Here is a 25,683-nt window from a genome sequence, read left to right on the forward strand (position 1 = left end):
GTCCCCCGCCCCTCCGCCTTGGCTCCGCGCTGCCCGCGGCGGCGCCGCCGAGAGCGGGGCCGGGGCCGGGGCCGGGCGGGGGGCGCCGAGGGGGCGGGCGGGCGGCGGCCGCGGGGCCGCGCTGAGGCCGGGCCGGGCCGGGCAGATCCGAGCCGAGCCGGGCGGCCCCGAGCCGAGCCGAGCCGCCCCAGCCATGCAGCCGCGCGCGGCCGCGGGCACATGGGGCAGCCCCTGAAGCGGCGCCTCGACGTGCCCGGCGCGGTGCCCTCGGTGCTGCGGCGGCGGCTGCTGCTGCTGGGCGCCATGCTCGGCCTCTGGCTCTGCCTCTTCTACTCCTGCGGCGGCTCCTGCGCCGGGCTGGCGGCCCCCGGGGGCTCCCCGGAGCCGCGGGGTCCGTCGGGGGGCGGCCCGGCCCCCCCCCCCTCCTCCTCCTCCTCCCCCGGGGCTGCCCGAGGCCGCCCGCCCCATCTCCAGCCTCACCGACGGCACCGGCAGCAAGCGGCTGCCGCAGGCCGTCATCATCGGCGTGAAGAAGGGGGGGACGCGGGCGCTGCTGGAGTTCCTGCGGGTGCACCCCGACGTGCGCGCCGTCGGCGCCGAGCCCCATTTCTTCGACCGCAACTACGAGCGGGGCCTCGCCTGGTACAGGTAGGGCACGGCACGGCACGGGATCGCTCCCCCGCCTCCAGGAAAAACCCCAAAATCACCCCAAAAAGAGCCCTGAGCCCGCTGGCCCCGTTACCCTCGGTGCGCGGTTCGCGCTGGCAGCGCGCTCAGTCCTGGAATCACACAGAAACGCTTTTTTTAATTTTTTTTTTTTTTTTTCCTTCCCTGCCGCTCGTCTCGCTGCGCTCCCGGGGCTTTATTTTTTATTATTATTTTTTATTATTTTAATTATCTTTATTATATATTTGCCGGCGCCTCCGTTTCCCGCACCCTCGGAGCGCGGCCGGGGCGGGACCCCCGGGGGGGGGAATTTCATAGAGGGGACAGGAGAAGGGGCCGGGGAAGCGGCCGGCGGCGGGCGAGGCGTTAAAAGTGGTATTAAAAACATAAAAAACATTAAAAAGCTCAAAAATCGCGGCACCGCTTCCCGCAGATGCCCCCGTGCGGGAGCCCGCAGGGTGCGGGGGGGATGCGCAGCCCCGACGGCAGCGCCTTCGCGTCCCCCCCCGGCGCCTCCGTGTTTTAATTAGGCTTTAATTCGGCTTTAATTCAGCTTTAATTCGGTCTCCGCTGGCTGTGTGTAGGGGAGCAGCGACCCAAATCTTGTGGCCGGGTGGCAGCCGAGCGGTGCTGAGCCCCAGGAGCTGCCACCCTCGGGGGTTCGTCGCGGGTTTCGGACGGTGCCAGCCCTCGGCTGGTGGTCAGGGGGTGCGGGTTGGGGTCTGGCCGGGCAGGAGGCGTTCCTGGGAGCGCTTTCGTTTTAGGAAATTGGAGGATTTGGGTGGAGGATGCGGCGGGTCGTCCCGGAGCAGCCGCAGGGAAAATCTCGGTGCGTTTGGGAAAAAAATATTTCCCTGCAAAAATGGTTTTGAAAGGAGGGCTTGTGTGCTGCAGAGCTGAGGAGCTGTCAGGGTTTATTAGCGAAATGGTGTTGTAGGTGTTGAACTCTGTTTTTAATTAGGCACCTAAATTAGACCGTAAAATGGTTGATTAATCTTTTACAAGAAGGAGGTGGAAGGGGAGAAGGAGGGAATAACGCTCACGATGGCACCAATCTGTTGGCCCAGGCGCAGCGGCCGCCAGTCCCCGTGCGGAGGGCACCCCTCGCGCTTACATTCGGAGGAGCTGCCATCGAAGTTGCCCTTAACTTCCTAAACCCCTTCTCGGGCTCAGCTGCCCCGACTGGAGCAGCACGGGCCCAATTTCCCCAGCCCCAGGGCTGAGCAGAGGCTCTGTGGAGGGCTGCTCGCCCCGAAACCTGGCCGCTCCTCGGGTCCGAGCCCCCGGCGCTCAGCCGGCACCGGGGTCGGGGAGCGAGGGAGGCTCAATAAATGTCTCAGTGCCCAACACACGGGGAGAGGAATTGGCTCAAATCAACGGACGAGTGCTCGCGTTATTTCTAGCTTTGCTTTGAATTAAGCACAGGAGTTTGTTTCTCTGAATTTCAGCGTTAGAAATCGGGCGCTGCCCAGCCCCAAACTCCTCCTGCCTCCAGTGAATCGGCTCCTCCGCGCTCCTCGAGAGCACGCCGATTTCCACGAGCCCCAGTGAGGCTTTTATTTATTATCTTAATGGCAATAAGGAGAGGCGTTTGTGTTTGCTTATTAATGGCCCAATAAAATTCGATAAAAAAAAATGCTGTAAAATATCTGCCGTGCCAGTGGCCGTGCACCGCACTGGGCGAGCCTTGTCCCCGTTTTTCAGATGCTTTTGCACAAATTGGCTGGGCTGAACTTTGGACCTGGGGCAGTGTGAGTGCCCGGTTGTTGCAGTTTAACCCCATTGCCTGGCTTTGAAAAGATGAAGATGCAAGTTTTGACCCACACCTTATGGAAAGGAGATTTTATTCCACAGGCATTTAGTTAAATCTGGTCAGATTTGCTGGGAGGTTTTCTTGGGTTGTTTTTTTTTTTTGTTTTTTTTTTTTGTTTTGCATTTTTTTTTCTCTTTAAAAAGTTGTTGCTGCCCTGCAACGAAGTATCCCAAAGGAAAGTTTCTGCAGATTTATGAGAGACAGAATCATCTCAAATTTGCTCGTGGGGCTTGATGAAAACTTGTTTTCGGGGGTATTTGTGACTACCCACAGCGCTGTAAGTGCTGCGCCGTGCTACAGCTTTCACGTACAGTAACTTTCAAATGAGGGACTGCAAACTTTTTTTCCTTGCTCCATTTGCCGTTAAGTGGAGGAGTTTAAAGCAGAATTTGTTTTCTTCCCATTTGTTTGGAAGGCAAAACGGCATCAGGGGGTGCTGACCGCTGTTCCTAAAAAGCAGAGGGAGAAGAAGTAAAACTGAAATAGATTTTCGATAGCGAGTTAGCTGCGAATCCAATGGAAACAACTTCGGTCTGCACGTTGCGGGGTTGCCCCCCCGGTAATGAATGCAGCATGTTAACTGCTTGCAGGGAAAATATTTACCATGACAGAGGAGAAAGGGATCCAGCCCCTACTGCAAACTAATTGTAAGTAGCGCCCGGGATCTGGGGCACTCACGAAGTTTCCCTGCGCAGCAGCGGGGCTGCGGCAGCTCAGCCGCGTGTGTGCCCGTCCGGGCGGGCGAGCGGCCCCCGACAGCCCCTGGAAGCTGCTGGAGGGGCTGGGGGGGGGATTTGCTTCTCCCCAGCCTGGGAAGTCGCTCGTTCGGCTTTCCTTTGCATCTCTTCCCGTTTCGCGCAATAACGATGCGCTTTTAATACAGTCGGGACATGAAAGCCTTTTGTCCTGTAATTAATGTACGGAAAAAAAAAAACACGGTGTCATTAGGGTTACGTGTTTAGGCTTTTTTTTTTTCCTTTATTTCTCACTTAGGGCCCGATGGGCTGTGGCACCCGGTCCTGCCGCGGCTGAGCGTTCCCAGCCCCGCTCCCCCTCGCTGATTTATCGACCAGTCTGCGCCCTCCGCCAGGACCCCCGGGCACGCCGGCTGCAGGGCGCAGACTGCTTTCTCTCTTTTTTTTTTTTTTTTTTCTTTTTCCTTTTTTTTTCCTTCTTTCTCTGTGCCGAAACGCCCAGCTGGGTAGGGTCAGCAGGATCAGGCCCGGCTGCGAGCAGTGAGCAGCTTCAGGCATGCGTTTCTTACACTCCCCAACCAGCTAAATAAGCAGAGGGGACCTTAAAGTGCAAATTGCTGCTTCGTGGCAATTGTTGAAGAAAGGGAAAATGTCCTTATTTGTTGTATTTTGGGGGTTTTGTTTTTGTATTTGTTTTTGTATTTGTTTTTTCCCCCCAGGAGCCTCCTTTTAGCCCCAGGGTGGGGCTGAGCAGGGCGTTGCTGGGAGCGGAGCAAGGATAAGGCAGCGGATGGCTCGGAGGGGTGAAAGCTCTGCTAAACTGAGGGTAAATCGTGAGCGAGGCAGAATTTTACCCCCTGTGTTTGGCTGTAAAAATCCCAAATTTACAGTGGCAGCAAGTCAAACACCCGCATCCCGCTTGCCACCACGCTTTGCAGCCACCCCGCTGTCCCACCACAGCCCGGTATTTGTAAGCTCCCCGCTTTGTTTCTGCGGGGTGTCCCGCAGCTCCTTGGCCCCAGGAAGCTCGGGACCAGGCCCGCTTCTCCCAGGGGAGCTCCACGTAAAGCCCCCGTGGCTGAGTGAGGAGCGGTTCCTCCAGCGCGCTCCCAGGAGCCACACGCGGTTGGAACCAGCGCGTCCCAAGGGACAGTCGTGTTCTCCAGGGTGGCTTTGCCAAGCAGCGTCCCGTTGAGATTTTATCTACTTGAGGTAAAAATATATCATAGAAAAAAAACAACTGTTGGCCGTGCGTTGTGCCCTGCTGACTTTTCGTGGTCCCCCTTGCCTCGTGCCCAGGAGCGGGGCTGGCTGTGCCCCCTCGGCCGCTCCCACCGCCGTCGCCTTTGGTCGCCGGGCCAAGTTCGGAAGCAAACGGCCCCAAAAAAGAAGGGCTGGGCTGCTATAATCAGTCAGCAAGGCCCTTGTGTTTGCATGGGCTCATTCCTCCAGATCTGAGGAGGGTTGAGTTGTTCAAACAGATGGCAAAGATTATTCGTGTTGCTGGGGTTTCAGCGCGCCGCTCCGTTTCAAGCATGTTGCCCGATATGACGCACGTGACAAGTTCTTCCCAGCACGACGCTGGGGGGGACGACATTGTCTGCCGCGATCGGGTTTCATGGCCTCACCTGTTGAGCTGCTGAACTTTTCAACGTTGGCCATGCGTTGGGGGTGACTTATTTGGCTGGTGGATCTGCTTGGCTAATCGTGTTAGCGCAGCGCCGTGCCGGGGAGCGCTCGGCTCCTTCTTGGCATGAGAATGGTGGGAAGAAAAACCCGCGGGCTGGGCTCCGGCCTGGGGAGTTTTAGGTTATTTTTTTTCTCGTTCAAGTGGGCAGATCTCTGTAACGTGCTGTGCTTTGGATACCTCTGGGCGCTTCCAGTCGAGGCTGTGCTTTTAAAAGCATCCAGCGAGCCCCAGATGTGGTGGCTGTAAAAACTCAACCTAAACTGCCGTTCTTCCGAGCTGCGTCTCAGACCTGCCCAGGTCCTGAACTTGTCTCCCCGTCAGGCCTCGCTTGCTAAACTGCTCCGTCTGCCCGAGCCTGGATTCGGTGCTATTAATCCATCCCGAGTGGCAAGAAGCCTAATTAAGTGATCTTTCAGCGCCAGCGTTCACCTCTTCTGCCGGTGTGACCGTGGGTGATCAATGGGTCACGGGGATAATGAATGGGCCGGGGCGGTGCAGGGACACTTCACACGTGGGCTCCAACAACAAACAGCAGGGCTCGTTAGTGCAGCGCTGTAATTAGGGGGTCAGGGGCTATCGGTGCTACCTGTTGTCACCACGTGGGCAGTGACCGGAGGGGACGCCTCTGCCTCGGCTGCGAGTGACTAAGTGCTGCGCCGGGTTGGGGCTTGCTGCCGATGAGTGTGCCGGGCTTGCCCACGCCAGTGCAATTTCAGGGCTTTCAGCAGCTGGTGGGGAGTTTCTTAATTAGCTCGTGAGCAACGCTGAGCGCGGCGGAGAGGAGAGCGGCCCGGCGGCTGTCACCAGCGGCGGCCGGGAGGCGGCTGAGTCAATGCGGCCCTCGTCCGGGCTAACATGAAGGGGAGGAGGGCTCCGGTGGGGAAATTCATCCGTGGGGTCAGTGTGGGGCTGGGGGTGATGCTGGTCGCCGTTGGGGTTGCTGCCGTGGGGCACCAAAGGGTCCCTCTGAGCTCCTCCTGCCTGTGGGGTGCGATGTGCCGCGGAGCTCGGTCTGAGAAGGTCACAGGAGGGAGACGACGGCTGCTGGTGCCACGTTGGCTTCAAACGTTCCCTGGGGTGGCTTCTGCGCTTTGTAACAGCTGAGGACCAAGGAGGAGAACGTGGGGTGCTGCGGGGTTGTGTGCGCTGTGCTTGTGCGGGGCGCTGTGAGCCGGCCTCCTCGATGGCTGCCGTCCCAAATCTGGTGTCCCGGCCCTGCCGGCGCCCGGGCTCCTTCAGGAGTTGTGTGGAGAGGCTCGGAGGTTTGGGTGGCAGGGGATTTTGGTGCTGCTGGTCGGAGAGTTTGAGGAAAATAGATGTGAAAGTGCTGGCAAGAAGACCTCACGCTGACTTCAAGTAACTGAATGTTGCACTTGGTATTTCTGCTGTTGTACGTGAGCGTGGTGGTGCCCCGTCACGTGGTGGGCAGCAGGGAAGGGGAGAACGTGACTTAGAGAAAAATGGTGTGTTCTGCTAAATCCTCCTCAGAAGTGCCCTGGAACCAGTCTTGTTCAGACTCTGTTTGGTTTTCTCCTCTCCTACAGAAAAGGGATGGAGATGGGAACATCCCTGCTGAGGGACACTGAGCACTGCCTTTAAGGGCATCACGGCAGTGGGGCATCTGACCCCAAAATGATTTTGTGCCAGCCGGTTACCCCTGTTCTCCAGGTGACTTCCTACAGCTTGGGCCAGTGGTTCCCACTCACAAGGCCAGCCTGGGGCCACTCTGCAGCCACCTTGCTGCTAAAATTCACGAGGTCAGGGCTGTAACCCAGCCAGCCAGTGCAGGGGGTGCTGTGGGGGCTTCTGAAAACCCACTGCAGTGCCCTGTGGTGCACAGGAGCCTCTCCTGGGGGCTGGCAGGCCCGTTCCTGCCTGTGTGAGCAGAGAGCAAGGATCGTGCATGGGATTTTATTTTCTGTGCCTGTGCACAGCGTTATAGGAGGACGTACATATTTTATACATCCCTTGCTGAATGTGAATGCGAGGGCAAATCCTGCGCTGCTGCAGCAGTGGTCCTGTGGCACCGAGTACAGCTGGTGTGGGAATGCTGATCCTGGTACAAAGTGTGCTTCTCCTGCCTGGATCTGGCTCTGGGGAGGGGATGGGACCTCAGCCCTGTGCTGGTGGCCTGGGCAGGAGCTGCTGCTCTGCAGGAGCTGGGCTTTGAAATTTCCCTGTGTTCAATGCTGTCCAAACAGGATCAGGCCCCCGGCGTGCATCCATGCGATGGCGAATTCAGAAAACATTTCTCCAGCAGCACATGCGTCCTCTTGGGCAAAATCCATCCCAGTGATTAACGTTGCTAAAGCCCCCAGAAAGCAGCTCTGTGTTCCAGCCCCTCCGAGGTACCGAACCCAAACGTGTTGGAAAACGGGACAGCCGGCGGCGCGCTGGTGGAGGCGGAGGAAGTCATTGGAGAAGTGCTGAGAGGTGGTGGGAGGACGGCTGAAGGCAGGAAAAGCAGAGCATGTTGGCACGGTGCTGAGGTTGGGATCGCAGCAGGATTTGGGGTTCCTCGTGTTGATGTGCAGGGGGCTGAGCCCGGCGCTGCCGAGACCTTCCCGTCACTAGGGGGAGGACAAAACCCCGGCGCTGTGTTCATCAAGTTCCCTGCCTCTTCATCGGGCTATTAAATGTTTGTTTAAAAACTGGCACTGCCTGCAGCTCTGGCACTCACACAGCTTATATTTTAAAGATGTATTAGGCTTGGAAGGAGCGCGGGAGGTGTTGGAGTAAACAGCAGGTGTGTCACAGCCCGTCAGTGCCAGCGGTGTCCTGAGCTGGCTCGTTCGTGAGGCTGGAGGAGCTGCAGGGGCCCCAGCAGCTCCCCCTGCCCCATGTCCTTGTGCAGAGGATGCTCAACACAGTGCCTGACCCCTGAGTGCCCACAGATTGGAGCCCAAATGGGTTTGTGAGCATCTGAACATCCCCGAGCGTTTGCCCTGGCATCGTCGTGGCTCTGGGTGGCATCACTGCGAGCTGAGCCACGCAACAGCCAAGCAGCCAGAGCATCGCCCTGCTCGAGGAGATGGATGGGGACAGAGAGGGATCAGCAGATCCCACCTCCTGCCGCCTTCCCCAGGGCCATGCACAAGCTTGTTGCAGCTTAATGCAAAGCGTGGAGTTGTTCCTGTTCTTTAAATTCCCTCCTCAGCAGCTCTGCTATCTAACAAGCCCTGGGCTGTCTGCATGGAGTTCTGTAAAGCGGAGGGAGTAGCTGCCAGGGGGTGCTGAGCAGCGAGCGAAACCTCGGGAGAAGATACGGGCCGTGCCAAAGCAGAAGTGGAATAGCAGGTTAGTGTTTCACGCTGGGTTTGCTGCGAGCTGAGAGGGGCCGGGAGCTGCTGTCTGCTCCGAAGCCTCTTAATTACAGGCTGGCGCGGCGCTGCCCGGCCAGCTCGGCGCGGGGAGGAGCGGCCCGGCCCGGTGTCTCGGCGCACCCCGACGCCTCGGCCACCCGCCCTCGCTGCACCGTGGCTCCCCCCAGAGACGGTTTCAAGGTCAGGCTGCTAAATGCAGTGTAATAATTAATTAAGCTATATATAAACAGCGAGCTCACGCGGTCCTAAAGCAGATTAGGAGCGCAGGAGTTTCCTCTCGCCCGCCTTCCTCGCCATGGCTGTTGCCTCGCTCGGTTTCTCCGCGGCGAGCCCTGCAGTTGTCACGCTCGGCCGTCCCAGCGCAGGTCACCAGTTGTGGTGAGCAGCTGCAGGCCTGGGGCTGAGCCGAAAAACCATGGGGGCAGAGCCAAGCCTGCCTGCTCCTGGGCTCCCCGCCTTGCCCAGTTCCCCCATCGATCCCAGTCTTCTTGTGGTGCTGGAGGAAGGGATGTGTGCGGCATCTCTGCCTTCCCCATCCATGCCTGGTACTGGGAAGGATGCAGGGATTCGGGGATTCGCCTTCAGCAACAGGCGTTGCAGGACTCCTGTTGCTGCGAGGCTCAGTGCAGCAATAACCCACTTGCATAAGTTTTTATTTCTCCCTGTGGTGATGGGAGAAGTGCTCCGTGGAAAGCTGGTTTCCGTGGGGTGTGGAGGTGGAGGAGTGAGCCAGGCTGGGTTTCCTGGAAAAGCTACAGCAACCTGAAGTTTGTAACGAGGCATGAAACTGGAGCCAAACAAGTGCTTGCTGGGTGACTCCAGCAGGGCTGAAATTCGGACAGTATCAAAACCGATGCTCTTTTTATTTTTAAACCCTTACATCTATCCAAAAAGGGGCAAAACTCATCGAAAACCCCAAAAGTAAACATTTAGGGATAAGGCTGAGTTCATACTGCGGGTTACTTTTGATGGCGCTGCAGAAACATCCCAGGAAAACTAAAAGCTGTATCTCTTCATCAGGCTGAGGCCGTCTGTGCTGTCAGGCGCCGAGACAGTTGGAGAAGAGCAGAGCAGCTTTCAGCACGTGCAGATCAGGCTGGGTTTTGAAGAACATGAGTACACCACACACGTCCACCGAGTCTGATCCTTGGCTTTGTATAGGGGAATCCTCAAAAAACCCCACCAGGCCCCACAGCCGGCTCCAGGAGTAGGGCAGCAGCATCACTGCACGCCTTGCTTCCCTTCTGCTGCTGCACCGCGGCACCTACTAGTGCACGACTACGTGGACCCCTGTGCTGGTGGCCACCACCAGGGCTGGTGGGAAGAGGTGCTCGAGGTGACGGGCTCCACGTGAGAGGTTGCATTTGGGTGCTGAGGTTGCCCTTCCCCAGCTCCGTGGCTCTCTGGGCCAGAAGTGGCTTGTCTCAGTTGGCAGGCACCGGGCTGTGTCTACCTCCAGGAGCTGGAGGCAGCGAGAAGGGGCTTTGTGAGGGCTCACAATGGAGTCCCGAATTACTTCAGTCCTGGTCCGAGGGGGCCCGGCTGTCTCTTTGGGAACCCAAGGGTGTAGAGATCAAAGGTGCGGGTGAGTCAATTACAATTCACATTTGGTTCATCCATATGTTTGGGTATTTGAAAGACTTCAATGGTAACCCATTTTATATCTCTTATGCCCATTGATTTGTTAATCTGACACTCGGTTTCATCTGAATGACAATGGTGCCCATTCAGACTCCTCGGTGTTCAGGGAAAAGTCATTTCACTTGGGTTGTGCTCCAAGGCCTCAGCATACCAGCCCACTGGGCTCTTTGTGCCGAGGGGCTGGTGGACCGGGGGATAATTCGGCCCTGCAGCCGGCTTTGGAAGGAGATGGGCTCCTAGCAGCAAGGGCTGGGGTTGGTTTGTGCATGCATTTCTCCAGGACCTTGCTGCTGGGGTGGACCTGCTCCTTTCAGGAATGCTGGAGGCAGATGTTGGGTTTTGGCGTGGTGATTCTGCCCCACGAGGTCCTCTCTGGTTGCCACCGTAGCTGCAAACCTGCCCTCAGAGCCAGCAGGGTGTGAAGCCGGCAGGGTTACGAGGCAAGGACCGAGCTCTCAGCAGGGAGAACCCTCCCAAACCCAGCCCGAGCGAGTGTGTTGGACGAGATCAAATTATCGGTATGGCAACGCGCAGTCTCTAATTATGGGAATACCTTTTTAATTAGAAGTAGTGCTTTGCGTCTGCTGTACTTGCAGCAGAGCATCTCCACCAGCTGAGTCTGCTCTTTAAGGAGCTCTCGACTGCGCTTGGCTGCCTGCTGGTGACCAATCTCCATCCCACGTAATGACTGGGGCAGGAGGGGCGGCTGCAGCCAGACCTGCTCCTTCTTGTTCCCCTAATTGGAGCCTGTCTCCCTGCTCCGCTGGGAATCTCTCTCCTTCCCAGGGCTGTTTGTGTTTCCTTCTGCTCTGCCCTGGGCTCCGCAGCGCCACCGGGACCCACCTCGTGGCACAGCGGCACCGCCGCCTCCATTGCCTCCGTGGGCACGTTCCTCTTTCAGCCTGGAATTTAATTTCATTGTCTGTCTCCGGTGTTTGCTGTGAGGGGTGAGAGGGGTGGGGAGGCACTGAGGAGGGCCCCACTGGCCCGACTGGAGACGCTGTGGGAGGAGGATCCCATCTCGGACACGTGTTGTCCCTCACAGCCTGCTCTGTTTACAACTGCTTCATCTCCCAGGCCCCGGCTACACCTTAATGGCTGTCATGGCAAATCCATTAAGGAACGAGGTGAGGCAGCAATCCCATTTGTGTTCAGATGCGTTTAGGGATCAGTGCTGAGAGGATCACCGGTGTGATCCAGGCCTGCTGTTCGGCGGGTGGCACACACAGCTCGCCCTGAGGTGGGCTGCGCAGGCCAGGCCCGTGGCCAGATGGCTGCCGGCTGCGGTCACGTCGGTGCCACCTGCCCTGTGCCCGCTGCAAGCCTCACCTCCTTTAGTGAGGAACAGAACAGCTGCTTGGGCTGGGATGGAGGCTGGAGACCTCGGGAAATGGCTCGGGTGGCTCGGTGTGGAGTAAGCCTAAACCAATTTAGGGTTCCTGAAGGACTCGACAGGGCCAGCTGGAGCTGGGGGGCCCGTACTGCCCTGTCCCCATCTGCTGTAAGGTAGAAATGGTTTGGAGCAGGTCTGCGCCATCCTGTGAGGATGTCAAAACGTGTTAGAAATGTGAGCTGCTGCTGGACAGCAGGGAGCAGGAGAGCTGGGCCTGTGTGTGTGGGGTGTGCTTGCTTGGTTGGCACCGTCCTGTGTAACTGCTCTTTGAGTTTGTTCATCGCTGCAGTAACACCGGGATGGTAACCTGTCCTCTGACGGTCACAGGGGGTCCTGTTACCTTTGAAGCAGTCCCGTTCCCTTGAAGCAATTGTGGGTGATCCCCAGTGCCACCCGCATGTGGTTCAGGTGCTGCTGAAGAACCATCAGAGGCACACAGCTGGGGGCTGGCAGCAGCTTCCCAGCATCACTCGGACCATGTTATGAGCATGCATACGTACATGGCTCATAGCAAAAAGGACAGAAAAAATAACTCTTTCAAGGGTTGATGGTGCAAATGGAAAGCTGGCTGCTTTGTGAGCTGTTGTTTCCAAGACCTCTACTGTTCAGACAGTGCTGGTCACTTACTTTTTTGCCCACAGTATCCCATTAGGCACAGAAGGTGGATTCCTGGAGATGTCGTGTGGCTTTTTAAAGACCTGCAGCCCTTTAGGCAGATGTATATCTGTCCTCAGGCTGCTCTGAAGCCTGTCCTGGCCTTGCCACCCCAAGAGCTACACTCCTGCAGGCTGCACAGGGGCCGAGCTGCTCTGTGGAGGATGCTCCAAGGACTCCCTGTGCCTGGAGGAGAGCTCTGGATGAACAGAGCAGTTTCTCCTCTCCTTTCTCTGCTCTGCAGCCCCCATGGTGAGGAAGAGGAGCAGAGCTCACACAGCTGCCACCATCACCTGTCCCTTTCGGGGCTTTTTGCCCACCCCACAGAGGGACGGATCACTGAGGGTGCCTCCCGGGCAGCAAGGGGCTTTATCGGGGGCTTTGCTCCTAATCACAGGAGGGCTGGGCTTCACGGGGGCTGTGTGTGTGGAGGAGGCCAGGAGAGCCCTCCCTGTGCAAATGGGAGGCCGCTCGCACGGGCGCCGAACAAAAGGCAGCATTATCGGTGTGACTTGTTACCTGCCTGTGCAGGCACGCACATTAGGGCATTAATTTAGGTCTTGGGGGAGAAACACAAAAGACCTCTCAGCGGGGCTGTGATTTATGAACGTGGCGAGAGGGGAGCGCGGGTCCTGCCCATATCTCGCTGCGTTGGTTTTGTCTGGGGGCTGTTGACTTGTGCCGCGTTTAGTTAGGGGGTGGCTCTGTGCTTTCTGGCCTTTAGTTTTTTTCCTCTCTGTAGCGAATTCAGAGCAGGTGAAACGTGGTGCCCTGGCTGTTCCAGGGAGAGGGAAGGGGTGCAGAAGCGTTGGCTTCCCCTGTGGATTTACAAGCATAAAAATCCATCTCCACATAAACCCTACAGAGTGCCGCCCTAAGATGGACCCACGCAGGCGTTGCTTCCCTTGAACTGAGCTCTTCTGTTCTGGGGGAGCTCTCCCTGTTGCAGTGTGCCTGCAGAAATGCTGCCATGGTGTGTAGCGGCCCTACAAGTGATGGGGGGTTACATGAAGTGACCCTTTTCTCCTGCATTAAATACACAAACCACACCTCTTGGGTCCAAAACAAGACGTGCTCTGCTCGCTGGGCTCCCCACCACCAGCATGACAGGCCCCTGGAGAAAGCCTTTAGGGATGAGGCTGGTCAATGACCTCCCATGGGCTTACGGGGTTACAGGGATGTGGTGGGGATAGGGAATTCCTCCAGGTGTCCTAGCAGGGGATGGGAGGCCCCATGCTGGGGGCAAGTCTCGGGATCTGGCCCTGCAGCGTGTCCCTTTGGGGCGGCCAGGAGGATGCTCTGCTCTGCTGCTGGTGCTGGGATGTTCAGCTGCTGTTAGCCACCGTGCTGCTTGGGTTGGACATCAAATTCCTGAAAGACCTGGGGGTTCAGGGACACCAGCTGAAAGCCAACAAACCGTGTTCCCCAAAATCCTCATGTGCGTGGGGCTTAACCCGGTGGAGTTTGATTCCTTTGCTGCAGGGACGTGCTTCTCCAGGAATGAGGAGAGGGTGTCCCACGGACGGGGGGAATCTGTGCTGCCCAGATGTTGAGCTCACGGCAGCGTCGTGGCACCAGGCTGTGTTAGACCAGCGGTCCCTGCGAGGTGCTCCAGGAGCATCGCTGTGTTGCTGTGAATATATGAGTGGATCTACTGAACCTTTAGGTCGCATAGGCTCAGTAAACATAACGCAACTCAGGGCTGTGAATCTCTGAGGGAAGGGAAATGGCTGGTCCTCTAGGTTCATGCAGTATAAGAGCCAGAAGCCAGGCAGCTGGGAGAATTTACCTTGCCCAGGGAGCGTGTTGGGAGTGCTGAAACTCTGCAGATGCCTCAAACCCTGCCTCCTTTTCCTCCCTTTTTGCCTAATTTATAGAAGGAAATGTAACTGCTGCTTTGCCCTGGGCTCCTGGACACCATGAAAGTAGCCTTGGCTTGTTCCAGACCTGTGCCTGCACGGCTCTCTTGGGCTGCGGACCTGAGCCCCCCGTGCGCTGGGTGCAGGAGCTGCTGGTGGAGGCAGGGAGGCCTCGTGGTGCCCGAGGAGAGGGAAGGAGGCTGCGGGGGTGCAGTTGGAGCACTAGAGCTGGGATAAATCGCAGTTAAACCTTTTGGTGGGGTGTACCTGGAGGGAACGTCACGCAGGAGTAAAATGCTTGGCCGGGGGCAGCTGGCCTGTGCTCTGCTGCAATAAAGCCCCAGTCCCAGTTTGCCAGTTAGCTCAGTCGTGTTTCCTGCTGGGTTTGGGGTTGTTTTCCCCCCTTAAATCACGTGTTTCACAGAGCTGCCCCCTCCCTGCTCTTCTTTTAAACAAAAACAGTGGTTTTCTTTTTCTTTTTTTTTTTTTTGAAATGGAGACAGATTACTCTAATCTCACATGACTCGAGCAGTGGGCAGCGAAGTCCGGTGCTGCTGTGCGATATTCTGAAGAACTCACCCAGAAACAGCAATTAGCTTTTAATGGGGGCGCCGTGCCCGCCAGGAAGAGGAACCAGAGCCCTTTGTGCCCGGGGCGGCAGCGGGGGGACCTGGTGGCCCTGAAAGGGACCGGGCTTGACCGGGAGGAGTAAGATGCTCATTGCAGCCCCACCCCCTTTCTGCACTCAAAAGCTCTTATTTTCAGAGCAAAGCACTCATTGAAGCATCGGGACAATGGAGACCAAATCCTGCTGGGGGGAGGGAGGTGCTGGCAATCGCATCTTTTGTTGCTTTTTCTCCTCTCCCTGCCTATGGCCTTCCCCCTCCAAGAAACCCACATAGATGCTCGCTAGCTGATAATGCAATCACTTTCTTGGGACTTCGCTAATAGGATTATAATTATTACTGGAGATAAAGTGAAGTGAATGGAATATTTACCACTTCATCTTAAATTATTGTAAATCCCTCCAAAGCAGCCCTTTGATATGTAAAGCGCCGCCCCTCTCCCCTCAGCGAAGATCATTATTTAGTGGAAGTCCAGAGCTTTTAAGTACGACGGGGGGACAGAAAGAGGCTTTGCTGTTTACATAAAGAGCAGAACCTGTATAATGAACTGGTGGACTTGATGAATATCTCGCCTGGCTCCAGCAAAGGCGGAGGGAAAGTTCTTGGGGAGCGTTTGTCAGCGGGATGCAGGGCTGGGGCACGAGGCCAGGTGCTGGTGCACCACGAGCGAGCAAGGAGCTGGGGCGGGCTGTGCTCCCTGCAAGTCTGTGAGATGGGTGAGGGAGCTGCCAAAGCACAGACAAACCGCTCCAGGGCCAGGAGGGTCCTGAGCTGAACTTGGTGGAGGCAGGAGCACTGCTTGGGGGCTGCCCGAGCCCTCCCGTGGCCATGGTTAGAGCCAACAGTGGCTTTGCCCAGCCCAGGAGCAGTGCTGCTCTGGGTTATTCCCTCCCCTGTAGTCTTCAGCTGTACGGTGTGGCCGCATTGCCCTATCCCCTCCTTGGGGCTCTGCCTGCACGCAGTGGGAAGGACCAGCTGCTGGTGCCCCTCTTCCCCCTTCTCCCCAGCATTTGTTGGGGTTTTTCATCCTCATCGAAGGAACTGAGGTCAGACTCCGTGGCTGGAGTCTGTTCCCAGGTGGTGGTGGACACCAGGACGTGAGGACGCCACCTTTCCATCCCGTCAGAGCCCATGGAAGGAGCTCCTCGCTGGGGAGCCTTCACGTGCTGCTGCCTTCCTCTGCTCCCCTACTGCCCAAAGTCTGCAACAGGTGACGGGGACCTGAGAGATCTGAGGGCAGGGAGCGAGGAGGGTGAGAAAAACCACAGCTTTCATGCCCACGTATTATTTTCCCCTTTCCCTTCTTCATCTCCCCCTTCCTCACCCCCGAAGTTCATTAATTCCCATCATCTGGTTTGTGTAAGCGTCGTGGCGAGTGTTTGAGGGAGCTGGATAGAGTTACACCCCTTTCAAAAAGGCCGGGGCTGCTCCCCAGCCGTTCCCTTTTATTGTTGTATAATTTGCCAACCCAAACATCGGGCTCCCCGCTCGAGACAAAGGCGCACATGTTGCTCTCACCGCTGCTAATAAAAAGAGGAGAGGCCGCGTGCTACCGTACCGGTCCTCGGTGGGAGGACAGGGCAGCCCGAGATGGGGAAATCGGGCTAAGAAAAATCAGATGTGTCAACTAAGAAAGCAGCAAGTGCTCCTGGCCTTGAACAGGCATTTGCTGTTGCCTCTCCTCTCTTGGTTTCTTCCTCCTCATCATCTTCCTCCTTTCCCGGACGGATCTGCTGGCACCAGCAAGCCAAGTGTCGAAGCCAGCGCGCCTCGCTGCCGGTGGCAGGCTCCGTGATGCCATTAAAAGGCTTTATTACTCCTCCGTTCTTTCCCCGGGCTTGTCAGGTCCTTGCTTTAGAGCAGTATTTCTGGGGCTTGATGGTTTTATGGTCCAGCTTTAGGGAAAAGCAGCCATAAAGGCTCAGACTTGTGGGGAGGCTCAGCCCTGCTGTTTGCCCCGGTGTGCTCGGGACCAGGCTCTTATCTCGGCGCTGTTCCTATCTGCTGCAAAGCTCAGCCTGGGCTTTAAGGAGCCTCACGATAATCCTGCTCCTTTCGGCGTTTGCTTTCTCGTAACCAGTACGAGGGGGTTTGCTGTCCAGCGATAACGGAGATAGCGGTGCATAGTTTAAGCTCCACAAAGCTGGTTGAAAGCCGGGGGTAAATACCAGCCGATGGTGTCCGGGTGCTGCGGTACCCACGGAGGGAGCTGGGGACGGAGCCTTCGGAGCCCTCCCGTGCTACATCCCCATGGGACTGGGACGGGAGCGGTTCTGCTGCTGCTGAGAGGGGCAGAATGGGACCGGGACAGGTCCAGTGTGGTGGTCCTGGGACGCGATGCTGGTGATGCTCTGGGTTTTTGCTTCCCAGACCTTCGCTTGCTATCGGGTGCTGACAGGGAATGAAGCCGGCAGTGTTAGCGCAATCCTTGCCCCGCTCACATTTTTTTGTGTTTGTCCTGCTGTCCGACAGCCTCGTGCTGCCTCAGAGACGTGCACCAACCGAGTGTCACCCTGGCAGAGCGGTGGCAGGCAGAGCTGCTCGCTGCCAGCCCGTCCCTTCCTGCCCATCTGCAGCTCTGACCGATCTCACTTGGCCTAAATTTATTTATTTATAGGGAGCTGAGAAGCAGGGGGATAGAAAATGGGAATGGCAAGGGGAACGGCAGTGAAGCCCTTCTCAAAAGTGTGTTTGATTCAAGGCAGCAGGCAGACAGGATGGGGCTTTGGGGGACCCCGAGCTGAGCAGGGCCAGGGACCCGAAGAGCCCTGGGGAACAGGGATGGGATGGGACAGCGTGCATGGGCTGCAGAGCATCAGCGTGGGAGGCTTCGTCTTGCCTCATCTTCTGTATTCGTTTCTGTAAAGATTTTCTGATCTGGTACCATCAGGCTCGTTTGCTTTCAGCATCCCAGGCAACCCACAAGTTAGAAAAGTGACAAAAGCCACGCCAGGTTCATCAGTTGCTCCAAATTGTCCCTCCGTGTGTGCTGGGCTGCCTCGGCTGCTCACCTCACCTGGGGGCTAAAAATCTCCCTCCAGGCTGAGAGAAGAGTTTTTGTGCTCGCTTTTTCCATTTCTGCTCACCTTTCTTGCCATACGCTTTCGGACTAATCCGTGTGGTTTTTCAGACTGCCTGTTGCGAGAATCTGGGGGCACTTTCCCCAGAAACTGTCAGCTTTCCAAATTTTGGTTTTCTGGGAAGAAATGACTTTTTCTTTTCTCGAAACACCAGTCAGGAATTTGGGTAGAGCGTGGCCAGAAATAGGCTGGCTGCTCTGCCTGCGCACCGCTGTGCGGCCAAGCAAACGCTCCTGGATTACAGGGCTGAGCTCGGTGTAAACGTGGCTGGTGTCCAAAATAGCTTGACTTGCTTCTCTTCCCCACCTTTCCTCTATTTTCCTTGCTTCTAAGGCACAGTTGTGGGGGAAAGCCTAAAAATCCTGCACAAAAAGCTGTTCCCGCTGTATCTGCCACAGGGCTTGTGCAGATGCTGCCTGGTCTGCCCTGGAGCCTGCAGGGAGCTTTTTGGCATCCCGAAATGTTGGTGATCTGTCCTAAATTTTACGATGCTTCTCATGGGTTTAGAATTCCCTGCGCACAGCTAGCCCTCGCCCTCTGGAGTGAGGTTTTGTTGTCCTTGCAGAGGGAAACTGAGGCAGCTCAGGGGTCTGGGGGTGGTTTGAGACCAGAGCGAGCCTTCGCTGCAGCTTGGGGCACCCCCATTTGAACCCTACCGGTGCACAGGGAGCCTTGCACCTCCCCTCTGCCCCCAGCTTTGTTTCGCTGGGGTGCTGTGAGCACTGTTTTGGGGGAGGGTGGCTCCTGTGCCAGGGAGGTTTGGGGCAGCGCTCGCTTCCTTGCCAAGCGCAGCATCCACGCGGCTCCCAGAGCGATGCTGCGAGGGCACCTCCGGTTCCTGGGTAGCACAAAGGACGGACCCAGCCCCAATCCCTCCCCAGGGAGGAGAAATCATAATCCGCTTGGCTCCGGGACTTGTGGCTGGGGGCAGGAGCACCTGGGCTCACCGGGTCCCTGCTGGGCGGCCTGACGGTGACCTCCATACGGGCAGGTGGCTGGGGGGCCACCTCTGCCCCCAGGCTGGGCCAGCACGGCCACACCTTGGGGCCTGGGGCTCCAACAGCCCCCACAGCGTTTTTTTTTGGGTGGCAGGAGGTGGCAGACATCCCTGGGGGCACAAGCAGCCATAGCCATGCCCACAGGTAGCGGAGGTGGCTCACTGCCATGCGGGCGGGTATAGGGGAGCGGCCATCCCTCCCCGCGGTGGGATTCCCAGTTGGGCGATGCTGCCGGTCCTGCTGGGCTCCAGTGCATCCCCTGGGGTGCTGCTCCCCTCCCCGGGAGGCTGCGGTCTGTCCCGTACATCCGTCTGTCCTTCCTGCCCGTCTGTCCTACCTGCCGCCGGCGGCGAGGCGGCCGCAGATTAGCCCGCAGCCCCTCTGCGCAGACCAAAGCTGCCACCGAGGGCATTAGGCTGCAGGATTGGATTACCCCGGGGCCACCTGTCATCCCCACGCTGTAAATTCAGCTTGCCCTGGGTCCGGTTTTCACATTAGGGAAGTTTGCACTTAAAAAATTACAAATCCTCCCCCCCCGCCCCGAGCCCCTCCGAGCCAGCAGGGTGTATTTTAGCATCCCGTCCTACTGCGGGCTTCGGAGCTGCGCAGGGCTGGGGATTAGGGGTGTTTGAATGGGGAGAGCCTTTATTGGGTTACCCTAAGTGGTTAATAGGTAAAGTAGGCCAATCCATCTTTAGGCTAAGCCTATCACTGCGCCTACGAAGGGTGCAGGCTTTGCGGGGGAAATACTCATTAGGGGAGAAGCTTTTCCTCTGTCTCGGTGTGTTTGGAGTGAGGGGCTCTGCTCCCTGCCTGGGGGCAGTTCATGGCCATGATCCCCCCGCCTCTCCGTCCTTCCCTGGGACCTCAGGTGCTGTGTGTGGTGCTCAGGGGTGTGGGGGTTTGGTGCCTGGCACCCTGGCATTCCTCTCCTGTGCCCACAGAGCAGCAGCTCGTCCCTTCCCAAGCGGGGACGCAGGGAGAGGGTTCAAAGGCAGGGCTCTGGGACTCTCTGCTGTGGGATGTTCTCAAGGCTGAAAGGGCTTAAAAGGCTCAGACAGTTCCCAGTCAATATGAAACAGGATGATTCGGGTGCACGCGCTGGCTCCAGAGGTTTTTGAATCCCAGATTGCCAGAAGGCAGGAGGATAACAAGGCAGGAGGGACGGCGTGCCAAGCTTCTCATGCCGCCTTCATTTTCCACCCTGCTATCTGCTGCAGCTCGTCTCCATCCAGCGCCGTCCCGGCTGGTGCCGCAGCTTTGTCTGCGCTCAGGTGGCCGCTTCCCACAGCCCGACTCCCTCCTCGCCTCCCTTTCCTCTCCCGTACAGACAGCGGCTGCGTCTCGGCACCCCTGCCTTGCACCACGAAGCCGCCAGGTCTGTGACGTGTCTGTGAAGCCTCCGTGGAAAGCAGGGTGGAAAGCAGGGGCCCCGCAGCGCTCAGGAGCTGCCCTGGGGGTCCTGCACCGTGCTGGGATCTTGCTGATCCTGCCCTTCTCTCCGTGGCTGCAGCTCCTCCAGCCCTTACAGCTCCGTGTTCCCCTCCCTTTGGCGCTGCCCCTGGTGTCTGGCAGCCTCAGGAGCAGACACGTTGCGGGCTGGAGCCTGCTCCTGCTCCTGCTCCTGCTCCCAGCACTGCCTGCAGTGTGCACGTTGTGCCAGAGTGCAGTGCTCTGCCCTTCTCCATTCTCCAAATTCTCCAATTTTGCCCTTCTCCAGGTGTGGTGTGACTGGGAACAATCCCCTCGTGGTGACTTTTCCGCCTGCGTGAGTTCAGAGCAGCAAAACCTTCCCGCTCCTCCTGTCCCCGAGGCTCTGCTGTCTCTGGCTGCCAGCAGGACGGGTGCTGCCTCTGTGGGAGATTTCGGCAGCCCTGGGAAAGCTCCGTGCTGCAGGCAGGCCCGTGCAGTGAAACTTTGCTTTCCTGGATGTGACGCTGTCAGGTGTTCAAACCGCGTCCACGGGTCACAGCATTTGGCTTCGCTCTCTGCTCTCTGTTGTTGTGCAGCCACGTTTCCAGCAAGGCAGTGCCCGAGAGCCCCCAGGACCTTAACAGGGGGCTCTGCCCCGCACCTCTGGGTGGAGGAAGGGGAGTGCTGGAGGGGCCGGGTGTGATGGATCCTGTTCTTGGTTTGGGGTTGAAGGCCCCGTTTCTATCCCTGCTCCCCTAACCCATGCTGGCCGGAGGGCGGTAGCAGCGTCAGTGTGCTTTGGCTTCTCTCGCCCTGCTGGGTCAGCAGCGAGATGTTCTGCACGTGCCAGGAATTCAGCTCCTCTCCAAAAACCCCACTTGTGGGAGGGCTGGGGATGGACAGAACCGAGTGTGCTCAGCTTTCTGCAACAAGACCCCTTGGTTGGCCTCAGGCACGGATCAGGAGCAGGGCTTCAGGTGCTGGTGGCTCTGCGAGGGAACTGCCACCAGTGGATGCCTCCCAGACGAGGAGCTGCTCCCTCCTGACTTCCACTTCTGGCTCCTCTGGGTTCCCGAAGCGCTAATTAAGAGTTTCCCAACCAGATCGCCTGACTCCGCACCTCCACCCCCAGCAATTTCCTCCTCTTTCCCAGGGCTCTGGGGCCCAGCCCTACCCAAGGCCTCTCTTGTGCAAGGAGAAAAAAAAAAACTAAGCCTTGCATCATTCCCAGGAGCCTGGTAAATGCTGGTTGCAGCAGCCCTGGAGGGGAAGTCGGTGGCGATGTCCGGGCCCTGTACGATGGACCTGCTGCTGCTAAGGGCTTCGGTGCAGCCTGAGTGTCCTGGGCACGTCCTGGGGAGCGTTTCCCTCTCCTGGCAGGTCCCAAGCCCTGAAGGACTTCACAGGTTGACACCAACCCCTTAAATCAAGCTGGGGAGTGCTCGGTGGCCAGCGCAGGATGTACCACTCAGATTTAATGTGGCCATAAAAAGAGACACGGCGTAATGAGGAGTCTGTCAAAATCCACGCCAGCCCACGTTAGATTTAAGAGTTGCTCTCTGAACATTAATGACTGGCGCTCTCTGAAGGCGCGACCAGTTTGCCAAATTCTCCAGAAAGCTGAGGGATCTGTCAGTTTTATTTCAGTCACCGCTTGCCAGCGGGCGCCAGCTCCCGGTTTCCAGAAGCTCTCACACCCCAGGAGCCGGGTGGACCGGACACGAGTTGTGTCTGTGTGTGATGCTCTGCGTTGTGTGAAACAGCAGCTCTAGGGGATGCTGCTGCCCCTGGGGCCCCTTTGCTTGGGGTCCACCACCGCCTCTCCCGGTCACCCAGGTGGAGCTGGTGCGGGGCTCATCGCCCACCAGGGGCCTGTGCCGAATGGGGGGGGGTCTGGGCTGCACAGAGCTCCCCTCCTGCACGATGTGGGGGCTGGAGGTGTGTGTGGTCACCCAGCCCTTGTCAGTAGGGACACGGTGTGAAGGTACTGCCAGGAGATGAAGCAGAATGCCAGGCACAATCTGCATCAAATAGCCAGTGTGTGAACGGCTACTGTCTAAATTTAATAGGCACACAACACTTTATGGTTCAATCAAACCACTCATTCTGGATTTTCCTATTATTTGCCATCAGATCAGATGGGTCACATTTCTTCCCCCTTGGCTTCTTATTAAGCAAAGGGGAACAAGCGGTGGCTGTGTGCAGCATGGGCGGGGGAAACGCTCCTCCAGGCTGGCAGCTCACACGCTCACCGGTCGTTTCTCTGCGATGGGTGGATGCTTTGAGAACTTAATCAAGTTTTATAGCTTTAATTTTGTGACAAACTCCCCTCTTGCCTTTTTGAACCGGCTCACAGCAAATGAGCCCCATTGGGTATAAAGGGAAAGAACTGGCAGAAGGTCTAAAATATTTAGGCTTGTCCATGGCTGTTAGGAAAAAATTACTTTTTGCTTTGAGCCACTTCCACCATTTCTGCAAGATCTCCAGTTTTTCCCCGTGTGGTTAATTACAAATAGCCAGGGCAATGTGGTGGGATTGCTCAAGGATTTGGGCTTCAAGGGTGTTTTGTGAGGTTGCATCCTGCCTGGGAGCTGAGTTTTCCATGCTCATGTGCCGTATCCCAGCCAGCGTGGCGGTGGAGGAGAGAGGGGAGAGGTTGTCCTCACTGGGTGCAGGACTGGGACATGCTGAAGATGCCACCAGCAGCTCTTGATGCTCCTTCTTGTGCTTGTTAGGGAAATACTCTGCTGGGTGTAGGGGACCAAGGTAGCTAGGTGACAAGCTAGGCACATGCTGGGGACAAATTGCACCATCTCGCCTGAATTGGGAAAAATGTTGTGTTTGGGATGCTAAGGGAAAGCAGGGTGGATGTGCTTTGGTGAACTCCTGGCTTCTGCTAAGCCCTTCTTCTCGTTACCGTGGGGAAAATGAGCTCTGGGCTGGGAGCTCTCTGCTGTTGACCTGAGCCATGCAAAATGCCGCTGTGGACTCATCCTGGCTGGATCATCAGCTGGGAACGGGCATGGTACATGCAGCCACGTACGTGTGGCCTGACTCACCCAGCCCGGGGAGACTGCTCAGTTGGGTTTCTAACAGTAGCCTTTAATAATAATAATCCCTCCCCAGCCTCTAAATCACTGGAAAATGGATTTATCAGTACAAGCCGGATGACCCACGCAGGCATTTTAGGGAGGAAAATCGTGAATCTGTGTGTATCTGTATGCATGTTTGCATGTATTATGTGTATTTTCCCTGCTGTTCCCTGCTGTAACCCGTGTGTTGTGTTCTGCTGCAGGGACCTCATGCCCAGGACCCTGGAGGGGCAGATCACCATGGAGAAGACCCCCAGCTACTTTGTCACCAAGGAGGCCCCGGCCCGCATCTCCTCCATGTCCAAGGGCACGAAGCTCATCGTGGTGGTGCGGGACCCCGTGACCAGAGCCATCTCGGACTACACCCAGACGCTCTCCAAGAAGCCCGATATCCCCACCTTTGAGAGCCTGACCTTCAAAAACAGGACTACGGGCCTGATCGACACCTCGTGGAGCGCCATCCAGATCGGCATCTACGCCAAGCACCTGGAGAACTGGCTCCTCTACTTCCCCATCGGGCAGATCCTCTTCGTCAGCGGGGAGAGGCTGATCAGCGACCCCGCGGGGGAGCTGGGCAGGGTCCAGGACTTTCTGGGCCTCAAGAGGATCATCACCGACAAACACTTCTACTTCAACAAAACCAAGGGCTTCCCCTGCCTGAAGAAGGCGGAGGGCAGCAGCAAACCCCACTGCCTGGGGAAAACGAAAGGCAGGACCCACCCCGACATCGACCAGGAGGTGGTGCAGAGGCTGCGGGACTTCTACCGGCCTTTCAACATGAAGTTCTACCAGATGACGGGGCAGGACTTCGGCTGGGACTGAGGCTGGTGTGGGAAAGTCCCCTGTAATTACTTGCCCAGCACGGTTTGCGTATATAAAGAGATATATATGTATGTAAAATGTACAGAAATCTATTTTATAATAATTTATTTTTAATTCCTAAGCAATTAATTCACTAAGCTGCCTAACCGCACTGGCTAGAATGGTAGCCCGTAACCTGTTTAACATTCCACCCTGTTTAATTCTAATACGTCTCTCCTTTCTTTTTTTTTTCCTCCCATTTTCTCCCCTTTTTGGTTTGGTTTGTAACAGACGGTGCTTCCATTTTTCCTAAAGAATATTTGTATTTAAAAAATCGAAAAAAAAAAAAAGAAAAAAAAAAAGAAAGGGCGGGAGGGGAGGGAAAGCACAAATTTATTTTTGTTACGGGTATCTGGCCTTTATAAACACTTGCTTTCCCTATTCCGGTGTCCCGGTCTCTGCTCCCTCGTCCCGGAGGGGTATTGTGGGATGGGCGGGGGGCAGCCGCACACCTCCCTGCAGCCCGGGTGCCTGCGTGGGGCACCCCAAGCCATACAGCCCCTTGCAGAGAGGCCCCAGAGCCTGTGGTGTGGGCAGAGCCGGCCCCTCAGCCTGCTTCTCCTTGCCCGGTGGCAAGGAGGCTCTTTCCCACAACCCCTCTATGCATTTGAAATCTTTACTGCAGGACAAATGTGAAAATGTGTGTGTGTGTGTGTGTAGGTGCCGCGCTCCGTGCCGGTTGCAGGCGGCGTTGCTCCGGCAGTGCCTGCGCACGTGCTGAGATTTCCCAGGTAGTCCATTTACTTCTGCAGCCTCCTTGCTCCTGCCAGCCCGTTGGTGCTGTTTGCTGTGGCTGTTTGGTGGTGAAAAGGTTCTTTTGAGCCGGGCTGGGTCTGGTCCTGGTCCTGCTCAGGTGCATGCAGCCCGGAGCAGACCCAGTGGTTGCAGAGGTGTGCGGGCAGAGCGCTGCCCTTCGGGGCTTTGGTTGAACCTCAGGGCTCTGGGCTCGGCTCAGCCCACCCGGCACCCAGCAGTGCTGGTGAGGCGTGCGTGGGCTCACAGGGGGGTGCTGAGCTCCGGTGTGCCCTGGAGGAATGGGAGATGCTGAGCACGATGAGGCTGAGCCTCGTAGTAAACCTGCTGTGAGCTGGATCAGCTTCCTCCTTGGGCTTTGCCTCCAAACGAGTCTTCCTACAAAAAGAAGGTGGGGCGAATCCTCTCCTTTGTACCCCGAGCCATTTCTAGCACCAAAGCAACACTTTAGGACCGATGCGGTCCTGCTGCCGGAGGTCACCAACATGAGCGTGGGACCTGCTGTGCCACGCAGGTTGAGGGAGCACACACACCACCCTGTCCTCCAAAACGCAGCTGGGAACCCAGGGTGGTGGATGGATCTATGCACATTTGGGGTGTTTTGGTGCCCAGCCAGGCCCCCGGCCCTGCTCCCCAGTCAGGTGATGGATACACCAGCACATCACAAAACCCTGCGGTGCTGGGTGGCCCAGGGGAAGGTGCTGCAGGGCTTGGGTGGGGTGCTAAGTAAATGCTTCCTGGTGGAAAAGAGTGACTTGGGGTTCTCAAACCCTCAGTCTTCCTACTATGCAACGTGTGGAAGACGCTCGTCCTCTCCACGAGCCCGGGGCGAGCTCCCAGCTGTGGCTGCGCTGGCCACGTCCTTCCACGCAGTCACCACTTTGATGGCTTCCTTGCCCATGGATCCCTCTGGGGCACGTGTGCGTGCCTGGTGTTTAATGCTGGACCATTGAGCATCCCCTCTCTCTTCCTGGAAACAGCTTCTTCATGTCCTGATGCCTTCCTCAGCTGTATGGCGGAGCATGGGCTTAATTTGTATAATCAAGCCCTGCTGCAAAAAGCTCTCATGAAGCAATCTTGTTGGAGAGTAGAAACACAGAGGGTGAATAATAACTCTTGTAACCTT

At 57.1% G+C, this 25,683-nt stretch overlaps 1 protein-coding gene across 1 annotated transcript; it reads left to right on the forward strand.

The window, feature by feature from the left end:
* Positions 1 to 219: 219 nt before the first annotated feature.
* On the forward strand, positions 220 to 23,765 carry LOC311216916 (heparan sulfate glucosamine 3-O-sulfotransferase 3B1-like; the record flags this gene model as incomplete). Its single annotated transcript, XM_084298555.1, is given in 3 exon segments — positions 220 to 413; positions 415 to 648; positions 23,147 to 23,765. Coding segments are annotated over 3 exon segments (1,047 nt in total).
* Positions 23,766 to 25,683: the final 1,918 nt, after the last annotated feature.

The sequence above is a fragment of the Netta rufina genome (genome assembly GCF_964035555.1).
Source record: "Netta rufina genome assembly, chromosome: 19".
NCBI lineage: Eukaryota > Metazoa > Chordata > Aves > Anseriformes > Anatidae > Netta > Netta rufina.